This window comes from Homarus americanus, unplaced genomic scaffold (assembly GCF_018991925.1).
Source record: "Homarus americanus isolate GMGI-L3 unplaced genomic scaffold, GMGI_Hamer_2.0 scaffold57980, whole genome shotgun sequence".
Taxonomy (NCBI): Eukaryota; Metazoa; Arthropoda; class Malacostraca; order Decapoda; family Nephropidae; genus Homarus; species Homarus americanus.
The window spans coordinates 127,436-141,550 of NW_024716703.1; the positions used below are offsets into that span (position 1 = coordinate 127,436).

Sequence of the window (14,115 nt, forward strand, 5' to 3'; positions counted from 1 at the left end):
AAATAAACTTTTACTAATACTCCTGTGGAAATAAACACCTAACAGCTTTGTCGGGATCCTTGCTCAAGTAGCCTTACTGTTTGCCATTGTTGTATACCTGCACTGTCTCGGCACACAGGATCTGTAATGTATACTCCCATAGCCTATACCTGCACCTTATGCCTACATTGTCTATATTCATGCTGAACTGTATAACCATGGGTGTCCGCTGGATTTTTTCCAGGGGGTACAAGATAGTATGACAAGACCTGATATTTCAGTTTATTCAAAAAGTGTGATCAAGTATAATCGAGTTACTTTCGCGTAATATATGATCAGCAATATCATTTATCATTGTTATCACCAAATTAATAAGCACTAAAATTATTACAGGGATGACCTTAAACATTAAAATCTAACGATAATTATTTTATATTAGTAATCATAATAATCTAGGGATGGTGACTGCCAATGCTAGCTGTCACGATGGCGATTTTCTCAGAACAGCAACGTAATTTCGATGATTAAGAAATACTACAGGCTGCGCTTATCAGCTCCAAAACGATCAATCACGTCTTCGATGATGGCTTTCTTTCTAACACCTTCTGGCGATACACACCGAGCATGTACAATCCAGACCGAATCTCGAAAATGTTCTCTTTACAATCACTAGTTTTCACAATTCTGAGCCACTTTTCTCCTAGGTCGCTTCCCTCACAAATGCCCTATATCAATATTTAATTAAAGTGATACTCTTTTGGTCTCTTTAATACTACGATAACACCTATAAATTCATTCAAAGTCATTTAATTCCGGCCTTTAATCTCATTCAAAATCATTTAATCCCAGTTTTGATCTCACAAAAAAAATTTAAGTCCCTCATTTAAATTCCTTCACTGAACTGTTTATTTATATCCGTTTTCTTTTTTATAATCAAAGAAAATGAATTTTTTATGGGATAAATTCTTTAATTTTTTATTATGCTTGTAGGATAGAGCAATTGTTTTACTTTGATGTGCTTTATTTTACCCTCTTCGCCACTGATCGGCCTGTATGAAATCTTTACTAAATTATTATTGTTATAATTATTATTGGTAATAGTGGACCAGATGGCTAACACCAGAAGGAACTGTGCAATTGCGTTACTTTTTTTCCCCCACAGGTGTTCTTTGGATGATAGTAAATAACATAAACTATACAGCAACTCTCTATTCTATTTATTTATTTAAGAAGAATTTAAAAGTAAAAGTCACCTGGGTGGGATAGTCATGAAGGATAAGGGAAATAGCTGGGTAAAACACGGCAAAAAAAAAAATTGGTCATACGACACTGAAATTATGCCCGTGCTTTGTACGCGACGAAATTAATTGTCTTAAAATATTCAGTCGAATAGCCTGCCGTGTCTGCACGTTTAGCCAGCCGCTCTTTTCTTTGTGTTTCCGTGCAACACCCCGAAGCTGCTCCGACATGTTCATAAAAAAAAATAAAATACACCATGTCGCCTTAAGAAAATTGCTTTCAGTCGTACCAGATATCAAATTACTGGAAGGTCTTTCTGATTAATATGCCGCGGCTAGGAATTTACATAAGGTTTGATATTAGCCAAAAGTATTAAGAAATTACTGCCTAGAATAACACTTGATATATTCTTAAAACATCGTATTTGTTTAAACTGCAAGGTGGATATCACAAGCCTGACAGCCCAGTGAAATTTGGGGTACGACCTAACGAGGTAAAGAGAACTGCTCCAACAACCGGCCGGCAACTATTTACTTATATCAGCTCTTATAACGTCGTAATTAATTATACTAAGTACTATTATTTAATTATATCCAATTAATAACTATTTCACTTGGTCACTGCATAAACAAGTCCGGAGAAAAAATTACACGTACAGTATATAAAGGAGACGGAAGGTGCCGGGTGTGGAGTCTTACCTGCCTATCAGCTCCAGTCAGTCAATGGTGAATGTTGAGCGAAGAATGACATAACGAATAGTGTTAGTCGTGGCATTATGTACCAAGGTTCAGAGTGACGTCACTGAATCGTCTTTGAAGCTTCATTGAAACATTTGAAGCTTCGAAACGCGAATATTATAAGTGTACCCGGGTCGTTTATATCCATATTTTAAAGGAATATCTTACGTGAATGAGCACTTAAGGCACCTATAGTGAAGAATTACGGTATATCAACGCCTCTCATGGTCTAGTAGCGTTTCTACGTGGTATTTGGGGTCATATAAGAGACGTATAACCGACTAAATCAGTATATACATTAAAATAGATCAAATTTATACTTCAGTTTCACTTCAAATTAACTTTAAGGGATTAATATAGCGAAATATAAAAGCAAACACCAAAGAGCCGGTTATCGAACTTGGACCACTTAGAAGAACAGGCAACTTATCCACTACATCACGATGGTTATAGAAAAATCAGACCTTAATGAAAGTGTTATAGTTCATGGTTCCTGCCTACTCGGTGTTAGCCGAAGGATTGACTGCAGCTAGCACACAACCCAGAAAAATAGAAATACAGAGTGGACAGTAATAACAATATTGACATGACTAAGCCAATTGAGAGTAACCGAGGTTGCAGATAGGTTTTCAATCGAGTTCCCTCAAGGTATTGGATAATTGGACCCATATTCTGGAATGGGATGGTAATATCGACAATGTACACCTAGATTTTGCCAAGGTACACTGTTGAGAGCCTGAAAATCAAACTGGAAGGATACGGAATTCGGGAAATGTCCTAGCATGGATAGAAGACTTTCTACATGACCGTAAGCAGTGTGTGTGGTGATTAAAAGCATGAAATCATCTGTACCTGTCACAAGCGGGGTACCACAGGGAAGTGTATTGGGCCCGCTGTTGTTTCTTTGTTTCATAAATGACATGCCTGACCTTGTACACTCCTCCGTACAAATGTTTGCTGATGACGCCAAATTATTTCAGGAAATCAAGAACCAAGCAGACTGTGAAGAGCTGCAGAAGGAGCTCTGTGAGCTCCAAGAATGGTCGAAGAAATGGCTGCTGAAATTCAATGTCACGAAGTGTAAGAGGATGCACCTGGGGCACACCAACAGCAAGGAGGCATATCATATGTCCCAACGGGATGAAGAAACTGCACTATTTGAGACGGAATGTGAGAAGGACTTAGGTGTGTATGCTGACAATGAGCTAAAGTTCTCGGGCCATTGCGAGAAGAAGGTAAATCAGGCAAATAAATTATTGGGTCTTATAAAAAGGTAGTTCAGATAACTCGACGGTACGTCCCTCGTAATGATCTTCAAGAGTGAAGTGCTTCCCCATCTGGAGTACTGTCACCCCGTCTGGTCCCCGAGATATGCTAGGGACTGTCAGTTGTTTGAAAATGTTCAAAGGAGGGCCACCAGACTGGTGCCTGCACTTCGGCACCTCAACTACCCTGAGAGATTGGAGCGCCTGAACTTGCCGAGCTTATACTACAGACGGGCAAGGGGCGACCTTATTGAGGTGTATAAGCATCTCAAGGGGCACTACTCAGTCGAGTGTCCTTACTTGGAGCTGGCGGACGCTCGCCCCACAAGTGGTCACAGCTCAAGATTGAAGAAGCCGCAAGTTCAGACAACTGTGAGGGCAAACTTTTTCGGAGTGAGAGTTGTGAACTCTTGGAACAATCTACCAGAGTGTGTTGTGACGGCACCGAGTGTGAACTGTGAACTCTTGGAGCAATCTACCGGAAAGTATTGTGACGGTACCAAGTGTGAGCTCTTTCAAGATCAGACTTGACCAACAGTGGAGCAGGTTCAGGTACATTCAGGAGCCGGTACATGCCCAGTACTTGCCAACAGTGCGTAAGAGAGACGTGACCGATCACCCAAGCAGCTAACGAGCCGATCAGTGGTGAAGAGGATAAAGGATAAGAATGTTGTTAAGGTATTATTTCTTTAATCCCTTTGTGGTGCAGTGGATGGGGCTCTTTCCTACCATTCTTGGTGGTCCAGGTACAATACCCAGTACTCTTAGTTGATTATTTTATAATAATTTTGGCCACTTATCAGCCATTCAGCGGTCGGTGTATCCAGTGTTAATACAGGAGGAAACCTGCCATGTTTGATAGTGAGGGTCACACACAATTTTTATTATAAAGGATTGATAAAAACAGCCCAAGAACATTTAGACTGTGGTCGCCAACCATTAGATATGAGGACAGTATTGTGATTGATTGATTATAAAGGAAACAGCAACATTGGGATAATAAAACAGAAGACGTAATTGATTGATATAATGATTATTTAATGGGTTTTATTATCTATATCCTGAGTTTTATTTATTAATACCTCTTAGTACATACTGCAGGTATATAGGTTTGGGTAAAACTCTAGGCCACTGTCTCTTACCAGCCATTTTACTAAACTTTTTCTGTGACAGGAACATATTTACTCAACAAAAATATGGAAAATTACAGTATTAAAGAAAGTTGGAATATGTCCAACTGGTTTTGCTTATTCTTGTGGTAAGACACAAGTTTTTTCTATAGAAAAGTATTGTAAAGATACTGGTTATTGGGGGACATTGTTCTAGAGTACCTAGTAGAGTACGGTACTAATTAAACACAAAAGACAATGTCTCTGTTTACATTGAAGGTAGCCTGAATGTCTTCCCTTTATATGCTTTTTAAATATCTAGAGCTACAGTTATCTTCATATCCGTGTTTGAATCTTCCGATGATAACACCTCGGAGGAAGTCCTCATCCTTCCTGGGGATATGACATACACTACTGCCAAATATTAATATAAAAACAAAACAGGTTCTTATGACAGGAACAATAAAGCCTCTTTTTCTTTTTACTGGAGGTGTAGTAAGTGTAGTTATTATGTTTATACATTTACTAAGTAATACAGTATTCACAACTTATCAAAAGAAGACGTAGAATATGTTGAGATTTTTCCAGGTATGTTTTCTTAAATAAATATGTGTAGGTACAAGCTTAATGTTATTTTTTTTACTTGTTTATGTTAATTTGAGCTCATGTGTACATCTTTGTGTGTGTGTGAATGCATGTATAATAGTAAAGTATTTGTGTATAACTGTATGTAAATATGAATACCTAATTTTATTTCACCTTTCCTGCATGGCTTACCTTTTTTGTCATTTATTCACTATTTGCTGTACAAAATGTGACATGAATTAGTCACAAGCTTCCCTTTAGTCCACCTACCATGTTGTATAATGTAGCATCATTCATCAGCAGCAAGCCCTTCCTCATAAAACTCTTGAGTCAATACCATGTTCTCCTTATGTACATGCACACTACTACTAATACTTCCAGGATTTCAATACCCCTTCTATCCAGTACAGTACCTCCATCACCCCCCCTCCATCCATCTGAAATAAACACTTCTTTTACCAATTTTTCATTCTCATATTCATTTGGTATGTTCAGTTTACCTGGTCTCTATCTCTCCACCAGATTATGTCTTCATATGCTTCTAGAACTCTCATCCGCCAGACCCTGAGGACACACTCCAATCTACTCGCACAGTGAGAGAATGAAGTGCAGTATCTTTTCGGGTTTTGACAAATACATCACAGAAGGGTTGAACCATTTGATACACACATGTAGTCTCTGTAACGCTTGCAGTATAATCCATCAGGTTTGATTATATTTTGACCAAAGCTGGGAAGATACTCTATTCTCTCACTGTACCTTGTCTAAAAAAAAACATCATCATTACACACAATGAACTACAGTATTTACATGATACAACACACCAAACTGGTCATTATTTAAACCTGTATTGGATTGATAAAGTCTTTTGTTTAAACTGAAGAACACAGAAATTAGTTGGGCCTTTGCCCAGAAAATTCAGAAATAGGAAAAATATCAAAACTCAAGGTAAATGTGTGTCAGTTTATTAATTTGATTTGATTGTGCTGAACTGTACTGTACTCTTTCTTTAAAAAATATACCTTCAGGGATAACAAATACTAGACTGTGTTTTAGCAGTTGTTCAGGTCAAAGTCGTCTCTCTGGAAAGAAAAAGAAAATAAGACATACAGTACTTTAGGTGTGATGCACTTAACCCCTTCACTACAGGGACGCCACTTTTAATATTTTATTAAACTAACTCCAGACGACTTTATTCAGCTCAGAGGCTATCCTGTACACAATGGGTTAGTACACTACCTCCACTAACCCCTTCACTACAGGGATGCCTCCTTTAATATTTTATAAGTATTTGACTCGTGCCAAACGATTTTTTACGCTCACAGACGACCCCACACAAGGGATTTAGACAAATATCAGTTTCATTCCAGCAAGAACATGAAAGTATTTGTTGTATAATAAGAACACAATGGTCGTTGACTCATCTATTGTTTTATTTTATTTACTCATGGTTTTCCTCTTTTTTGTGTGTTACTGGTTGAATGAGTGAACTTTTATTAATGTTTGGTGTTTTAAAGCATTTGCATTTTGACCATTTTATATAAAATTTTAGTGTAAACTCTGTAGTATTTATAATTTGTGGTCGATAAAATATCTATCTATCTATATACACCACCTAATATACAGCTGATAACTTATTTCTCCACACAAGGGTAAAGGTGATGCACTTGAATACTAGAACTACAGAGACCTGATGCTGTTAGATAAGGTTATGAAAGTTAAGGAAAGAGTGATTAACAAATTGATAAGGGAGAGAGATTAGACGTTAATGAAATACAGTTTGGATTCATGCCAGATAAGGGGACAACAGAGGTACAGGTTGGACCCCACTAATACAGGACCCGATAGTCTGGCAGCTTCGATGGTTCGGGACGATGTCATAGCTCACTTCTAGAGGCTGTTGCCACTATTTCACCTTTAAATACTTATAATTTACCCCTAAATATGCCTCCAGAGAGACCAACAGGCAGTGGAAGTGGTTGTAATGTGGTGAAACGTAAGCCTGTGACATTAACTATTTTAGAAAAGATGTCTATACTGAACTGAGGAAATTAGACAGTAATAGTACTTTTTATGCATTATTTTGCCTTTTTTAACCTCGACTTCGATGGTTCGGAATTTTCGCTAATCCGGAACCGGTCTGGTCCCAAGCTTCCCGGATTAATGAGGTCCAACCTGTAATTATTTATGGCCAGGGGACTACAGAGGTAAATTACTTATGGCCAAAGGACTACAGAGGTACAGCGATATCTCCGTTAGCCGGAACAATTGGTGTGGAGCGCTTCCGGGAATGAGAGATTTCCAGGTAACGAGACGACTCTCTTAAAGCCGGAAAAACACTCCCCCATCCCCGGAATTTTCTGGGTACCAGGAAAATTTTCTCTGAATTTTCTGGAAAATGTGCCCTTCAGATAATCGTTCCCAAAGCCGTAATTTTCAAGAAAATTCTGGCTATGAGAACGATTTTTCCGATAAAATTTCAATTCCGGCTATCAGAGAGTTCCGGGTTCGAGAGATTCCGGCTTACGGAGATATTACTAATTCTTTATGGCCTGGGGACTTCAAGTGAAATACCCAAGAAAGGATAAATAGTTGTCAGTTGTATTTGTACTTAGAGAAGACATTCAAGAAGAGTCTCAAATGAAGTACTAAAGTAAGCAATGACAAAGCTAGGGGTGGAGAAATGTCTTGTTTGAGAGGTCATGGTATTATCTGAGGACTAAGAAGTCACTGTTATAGTAAATGGGACTTTAGGACTAGTTTGGCCTGAGAGTTTTTATATGATAATGATTTAGTGCTGATAGCAGATATAGTGAAACCTCTATTTAACGGACCATATGGAGAAGAAAGTTCGTTATAGTATCAAGGAACCGATAGATATGAAACCTCTATCTAATGAACTATATAGAGGTGAAAGTCTGTTATACCGAGGGTCTGTCAAGTGAGACCCCCCAGCTTACGGGTTGTATGGAGAGAGATAAGTCTGTTAATGGAGGTCTCACTGTAGTAATGGAGAGGTAACGGAGAAATGTAAGACGATACAGAGTTCAAGTGCTTGTGAGTGAATATGGACAAAACAAAAGTACAGTATCCTACTTCTATATGTATTTGTATTCCATTTATAAATTTGTCTTACTGTATTTATTAAACTATACTCCTTTCTCAAATATCCCATGACTTTAAAATGATAAAGTTGTACACAAATTCATCAGGCATTACTTTACTCTTTCTTACCAAACAAACAGTCACACTCATAAAAACTATTTCATTAAATCGTACCTTCTCCCAAACCCTTCTTGTTTATGCATTTTTTCTTTAAGATGCAAAATAAGCCAAGTTTAAGCTATTGTCATGCGCTTATCCCTCTTACCACCTTCAGAGTGAAAGAAAGAAAGTATGGTACTATGTTAGACAAATGGTTTACTCACCTCTTCATTGTACTGTTTGACATGTTTCCTGATGGCTGAGGTGTTAACCCAAGTCACATAGTCCTCCAGGGGCCTGAAACACAAGACAATATAAGAGTGTGTCCTGTGAGATGCAATTACCAGGTAGTTCTCATGTGTTTAGTACCACCATACACCATCTGGGTATACAAGAAACTGTATACAGGTTGTACCTCTCTAGTCCGGCAACCTCGGGACCTGACCGGTGCCGGACCATGGAAATTGCCGGACCATGGAAATTCACCCTTTTCCTGGATAGATAGTGACTCGTGCTTATGCCTGGAAGCACTAGCACCACTTTCTCTGCGTCATGGTCTCTTTGAAGACATATTGAAGGGTTAAATGTCGTATAGTAGTTTCCCAAAATTCGCGAGTTTTTAATTCTTAACGTATTTTATTGGAACACACATAAAAATAAATAAATAAAAATTTTGAAGGCGGAAACTTGAATTTCGACGGGTTTGAACGGCCCGCCAACGTGCAGACGACGTGCATAATCGTGTAAACAGCGTCATTTCTCTTATGTACAAAAGATTCATTATTGTTTATTACTGAATGTCTTTTTTATTGAATTAATGTTTATGTGTGCAAAATGAGCAATACAATTCATTAATAATACGTAGAATATTAAAACACACGAGGAAATGACACAGCATTGTTTTCGTTGATTACAAAACCAGTGACTGACTGGTTCTACGTATAAAACTGAAGAAAATAAGAGCTTTGTTGTAGCTGTAGTAAAATTAATATGGTTGTTTTAAGTAATGTTATTTAATGTTAATAAATGGAACAATAGAAGTAGCTAACGATAATGGTAAAGAAAAAGAGAGATCGCATATGTAAGTGCGCATGCACACATGTGAAAACATATCATCATTACTTTACATAAGAATATGAAAGCAACACTTATTTACTGTTCATATATATTTTAATTAATGTTTCTGAATTTGGTTTTTTTGAATTAATGTACGTGTGTGCAAAATTAACAATACAATTTATTAATAATACGTGGAATATTAGAGGAGACGAGACGGCTGCCGGCATTGTTTATGTTAAAGCTTACGAAACCAGTGATTGATTGGTTCTGCATATAAAACTGAAGAAAATAAGACCCTGAGTTTAGCTGTAGTAAAATTAATGTAAAAAATGAATATGGTTGCTTGAAGTACCTGTAATGTTATTTAATGTTAATAAATGGAACAATATAAGTAGCTAACCATCAATGGTAAAAAAAAAAGTGAGACTGCTCGTATGTAAGTGCGCACATGTGAAAATATATCGTCATTACTCTACATAAGAATATGAAAGCAACACTTACTTACTGCTCATATATATTGAAGGGTTAAATGTTGTACTCTGTATAGACAAGCAGAGAGAGAGAGAGAGAGAGCAGCCGAACTGCTGGATGTAAACAAACCTTAATTTCCCGCGGCTTTTTTTTTTTAAGGGGATTAGCCCACCCGGGAATAGGTCACTGACCCACATTAGGGCCTGAGGGGCAAAAATTTAATACTCCTGTAATAATAATAATAATTCAGATAAAAAAAAAAAAAAAAACGCCTATCTACCTATTGGACAAACTAAAATCGTTCCGGACCACGGGAGTTTCCGGACCACGGAATGCCGGACTAGAGAGGTACAACCTGTAGTATAATCCCATGGCTTATGTGTACTGTATACTGTACCTACATTGTCTATATTCATGCTGAACTGTATAAGTGCGTATCCAATTGTAAACCTGTATGACAACTTTGCTGAATAAATATTATTATTATTATAATTATTGTTATTATTATTATTACTATTATTTTCATTAATACATTATGCAGCAACACAGTTTCTTTAAGGTACAAAGTCTAGACGTCTGTAGGTGCAATCTAATGGCTAGCAGAGTGCGACATGAATGCTAGGTACCAATGTTTGTCACCTAAATACACATCTTGACATTATTATTAAATGTGTGAATTCAGTGAGAGCTTAAAATATATCTTCAGCTATCTTAGTTTTTCTTTTCAATATATACAAGAAACAGCCCACAAAAGATCAATGACAGTCCAGTAAACTATATGTAAAGTAAAAACTAATCAAAAGAAATTCATTTAAATAAAATTCCATGAAAATAAAAATAAAAAAGTATACTGTCAAGTCATGAACACACACAAGTACAGTAGATACTCACCTTGTAACAAGAAAAGCCGGGTCCTTCACTACTTCTGCCCCAACACGAATATGACCTTGCTCGATGAACGTGACAGCTGAGCGTAAATCTGGAGTCATTTTGTTACGCACCATAAGACACGGCAGACGTCGGCGACAGAAGGATGCGGCCGTCACGCCATCACATAATTGGAGATTCCACTTGGTAGGAATGAGTCCCATTGTATATCTGAAATGTTTGATGTATCTGAGGACATTGACGGATAAGATCGATCTATGACAACTAGAGCCAAGATGGGTCCTGTGTAGCCCGAAAGATTGAATAAACTTAGCTCTTCCTTGTGTTTCCCTCCCACCTATTAAAAGTATTCAGGGATAAAACAATAATATACTACTTATATCATTAAATTGTCCTTAAAAATAATGGTTCTTTCCCAATTAGAAATAAATCCTAAAATAATAATTATGGTAGACAACAGGGAATTTAAACAAGTGAAAAATGTTGTGTATTTGGGAAGTAATATTGAATTGAAACAGTTTATTTACCCAGAAAAACACAGATACAGAGTAGATAATAATGACAATATTAACATGGCTGAGCCAGTTGAGAACCTGAGCTCTCTTTTAGACAAATGTATGGAACAAATCAAAACAAGAATAGGGCAAGCAAAAACAGCCTTAAATAATCTTAAAGACCTAATGAAAAGGAACATTAATTTCAATTTCGGAAAAAGGCTGCTGAAAGGCTTTATCTGGCAAGGACTGATGCATGGGTCAGAAGCGTGGACACTTTCACCAGACACCAGAAAAAGGTTTGAGGCCTTTGAAATGTGGTGTTATAGGCAAATGCTAAGAATAAGCAACAGTGACAGGAAAACAAATGAAATAGTACTAAGATTAGCAAAAACTTGAAGAGAAATATCTAACAAGGAGCAAACATAAAGTACTGGTTTTAAATAAGACAAATTTAGATTTCGGTGTGAGATAGGAAAAAATTGGTTAGGCATTAGAGTTGTAGATGAGTGGAACATAATACTGTACCAAACATCATCATTAATTCAAACATGCTGGGAAGCTTCAAATATATATTGCACAGATATATGAGCGATAAGGATTGGGTGTAAACAGGGCTGCATAATATGGGTCAATAGTCCTGCCGCAGTTTCCTCCATTCTTTTTTTGGTTAAAAGAATATCTTCCAGTACCTGCAACACACATATAAATGACACTTACAGTTTTTCGAGGAGTTTACCGCTAGCTTCTGCTCTAAAGGGGTCTTTGGGGTCCATAGCTTTTATTTTATTGGCCAGCTCTTTTGTCTCTCGGGCCATCTTGTTGTATCTGTAATTTACACCATTCATGTTACACTTAGCTACTAATAGATATCAATATAATGAATTAATTATTAGAAATACTATCTTAGCACTGCAACAGCCAAGGTTACATGGTGCCAAAGATAATTAATGCTACAAGGTTAAACTAAAAACAAAATGACAAAAACAAAACAAAACTTGGATGGAAAAATTATCCAAAAGGAGACGAAATGAATAAATAAATCTATAAAAGAGAGAGGCAGCCAGCCTCATCCAAAAACATTAGTCCAACCCTCAGACAGCAAGATTCCTCCCCCAGCACTGCAGAGAGAAAATAAGAACCATTTTCAATTCAGCCTTAACAGCTACCTGATGAAATTTCTCCATAGAATATAAAGGCTTTTTTACCTCCACAAACAAACAAAAAATTAAAAAGAAAGAAAAAAGTTCAAGGAATGAATTTTACTTCACTTTACTTTTACGATTTTTAACACATGACATTTGAGGGTTTTACACCCTCGTGAGGTAATAAAGCTTTTATTACCTATGGTAATTTTGGGATCAAAAGCTAAGCTAACCTAACCTTATTCTGAGGGGTAATCCTCCCACAGTTCAAGCTTATCAGTAATGTTTTTATTGAACACTCTGAACATTTTCAGCACGACACACAGGGTCACTCTCATCAAATACTACAGTAAATTCAGTTAAAGTATTTTGCCTCACTGGACATACATATTAGGAAGTGGATATTTATCTGTGCCCCGTTTAGCGAGAATCAACGTCAGCAACCTGTAAGAATCTCAGAATCGAACGACGAACAAGGACCAGGCCAATAAGGAAAGAAATAGGTAATTCCATCGTATGGTGAGAGTCAGTTAGGTTAGGTTTGGTTTTTGTTTTTCTAGTGGTTTTTGGTATAATTTTCATTCGCTCAGGCAATATGTTTTTTTTTTCGGAAAACGTCCCACGAAAAAAAAATCGATAAAAAAACCGGCCAACCCAGCTTTAAATCCCTAAGATCCCTAAAGAGGGGGTCCGACTAATTACCCAAATGTACCCAAATGTAGCCGGAATGAAGTCAAATAATGGTCCTAGATGAATAAATCGGACTGCCAATCACTTCTCGACTAGTATTTGGTGTCACAGTCACAAAAAATTGGTAAACTTAATTTAATCTGAGTTAATAGATCGAGTGCATGTACCTAACCTAACCTAACCTAACCTCGACTAGTATTTGGTGTCACGAAGTCACAAAAAATTGGTAAACTTAATTTAATCTGAGTTAATAGATCAAGTGCATGTACCTAACCTAATCTAATCTAACCTAACCTAAGCTAACCTAACACAACACAACTCAGATTAAATTAAGTTTACCAATTTTTTTTTACTTTATGACACCAAATAATAATCGAGAAGTGATTGGCAGCCCGATTTATTCATGTAGGACCATTATTTGACTTCATTCCGGCTATATTTGGGTAATTAGTCGGACCGCTATAAAGGTCCCATTACGTACTCTTAAGGTGCAGCCTTCCTGTTATACAAAAAGCACAAAAACAGCAAACCTTCACCTTTCAATTATAGTCTAATAAAATCCAGAATTACCTTCAAAATCTCCCTTTAATCTCTAAAAAGTATAAAAAGGTCCCGTAATGTACTCACAAGGTGTAGTCTTCTCGTCTCTGTATCAGAAATTTCTTCATAATTTTAACTTCCTTTAGATTATTATCAACTTCCCACTTAAAGAAGTCTGTGTGCTTAAGGAGCTTCTTCTCTGCATATTTTAACTGCCTCATATCTGTTCACTTGAGGACGAGAAGGACCTTGAGGACGAGAAGGAACTTAAGGAAGAGAAGGACCTTGAGGACGAGTCTCCCTGCCACAGTTTTGTTTACTATATGACGTCACAGCCAGTGTTGCCAAATAGGTGAAAATTAGCTAACTTGACCTATAGGATCCGCTAGAAATCCGCTAAGCACAATATTATGCACTTATCCTCAACAATATGCAGATGTTAAGTAAATATATAAATGTTAAGTACTCACCACTTAGGTCAGCGAAAAAATTATGCCGTCCTCTTCTTCTTTAGTATCTATAGACATGGGTATTAGAAGAAGGGCTTGGACCAGTTTTTGGTGCTTTTGATGTCGATGAACTCTATGCTACTTTTGTACCTATTTGCTTTAGCACTTGTTTTGGCAGTTCATACTAATGGAAACATTATCCAACTCTTCTGAGTCCACTTTTCACTGCAACAATCGCACAGACTGAACTTGTATTCAACC

At 37.1% G+C, this 14,115-nt stretch overlaps 1 protein-coding gene across 1 annotated transcript; it reads right to left on the reverse strand.

Moving 5' to 3' along the window:
- Positions 1-5,863: 5,863 nt before the first annotated feature.
- On the reverse strand, positions 5,864-13,734 carry LOC121858204 (U3 small nucleolar ribonucleoprotein protein IMP3-like). The gene is made up of 5 exons (XM_042354422.1): positions 13,493-13,734; positions 11,751-11,858; positions 10,540-10,746; positions 8,343-8,415; positions 5,864-5,996 (listed from the first exon to the last, which is right to left on the reverse strand). The coding sequence occupies exons 1-5, from the start codon at positions 13,624-13,626 to the stop codon at positions 5,967-5,969; spliced, it is 552 nt and encodes a 183-aa protein (XP_042210356.1). The 5' UTR covers positions 13,627-13,734; the 3' UTR covers positions 5,864-5,966.
- Between the last annotated feature and the right edge of the window lie 381 nt (positions 13,735-14,115).

Coding starts and splice junctions, on each gene's coding strand:
- LOC121858204 (XM_042354422.1), bottom strand. CDS start 13,626: ATGAGGCAGTTAAAATATGCAGAGAAGAAGCTCCTTAAGCACACAGAC. Junction 10,747..11,750: donor GGTAAACTCCTCGAAAAACT/GTAAGTGTCATT, acceptor CAAACATTTCAG/ATATACAATGGGACTCATTC. Junction 5,997..8,342: donor TCAAACAGTACAATGAAGAG/GTGAGTAAACCA, acceptor TTTTCTTTCCAG/AGAGACGACTTTGACCTGAA.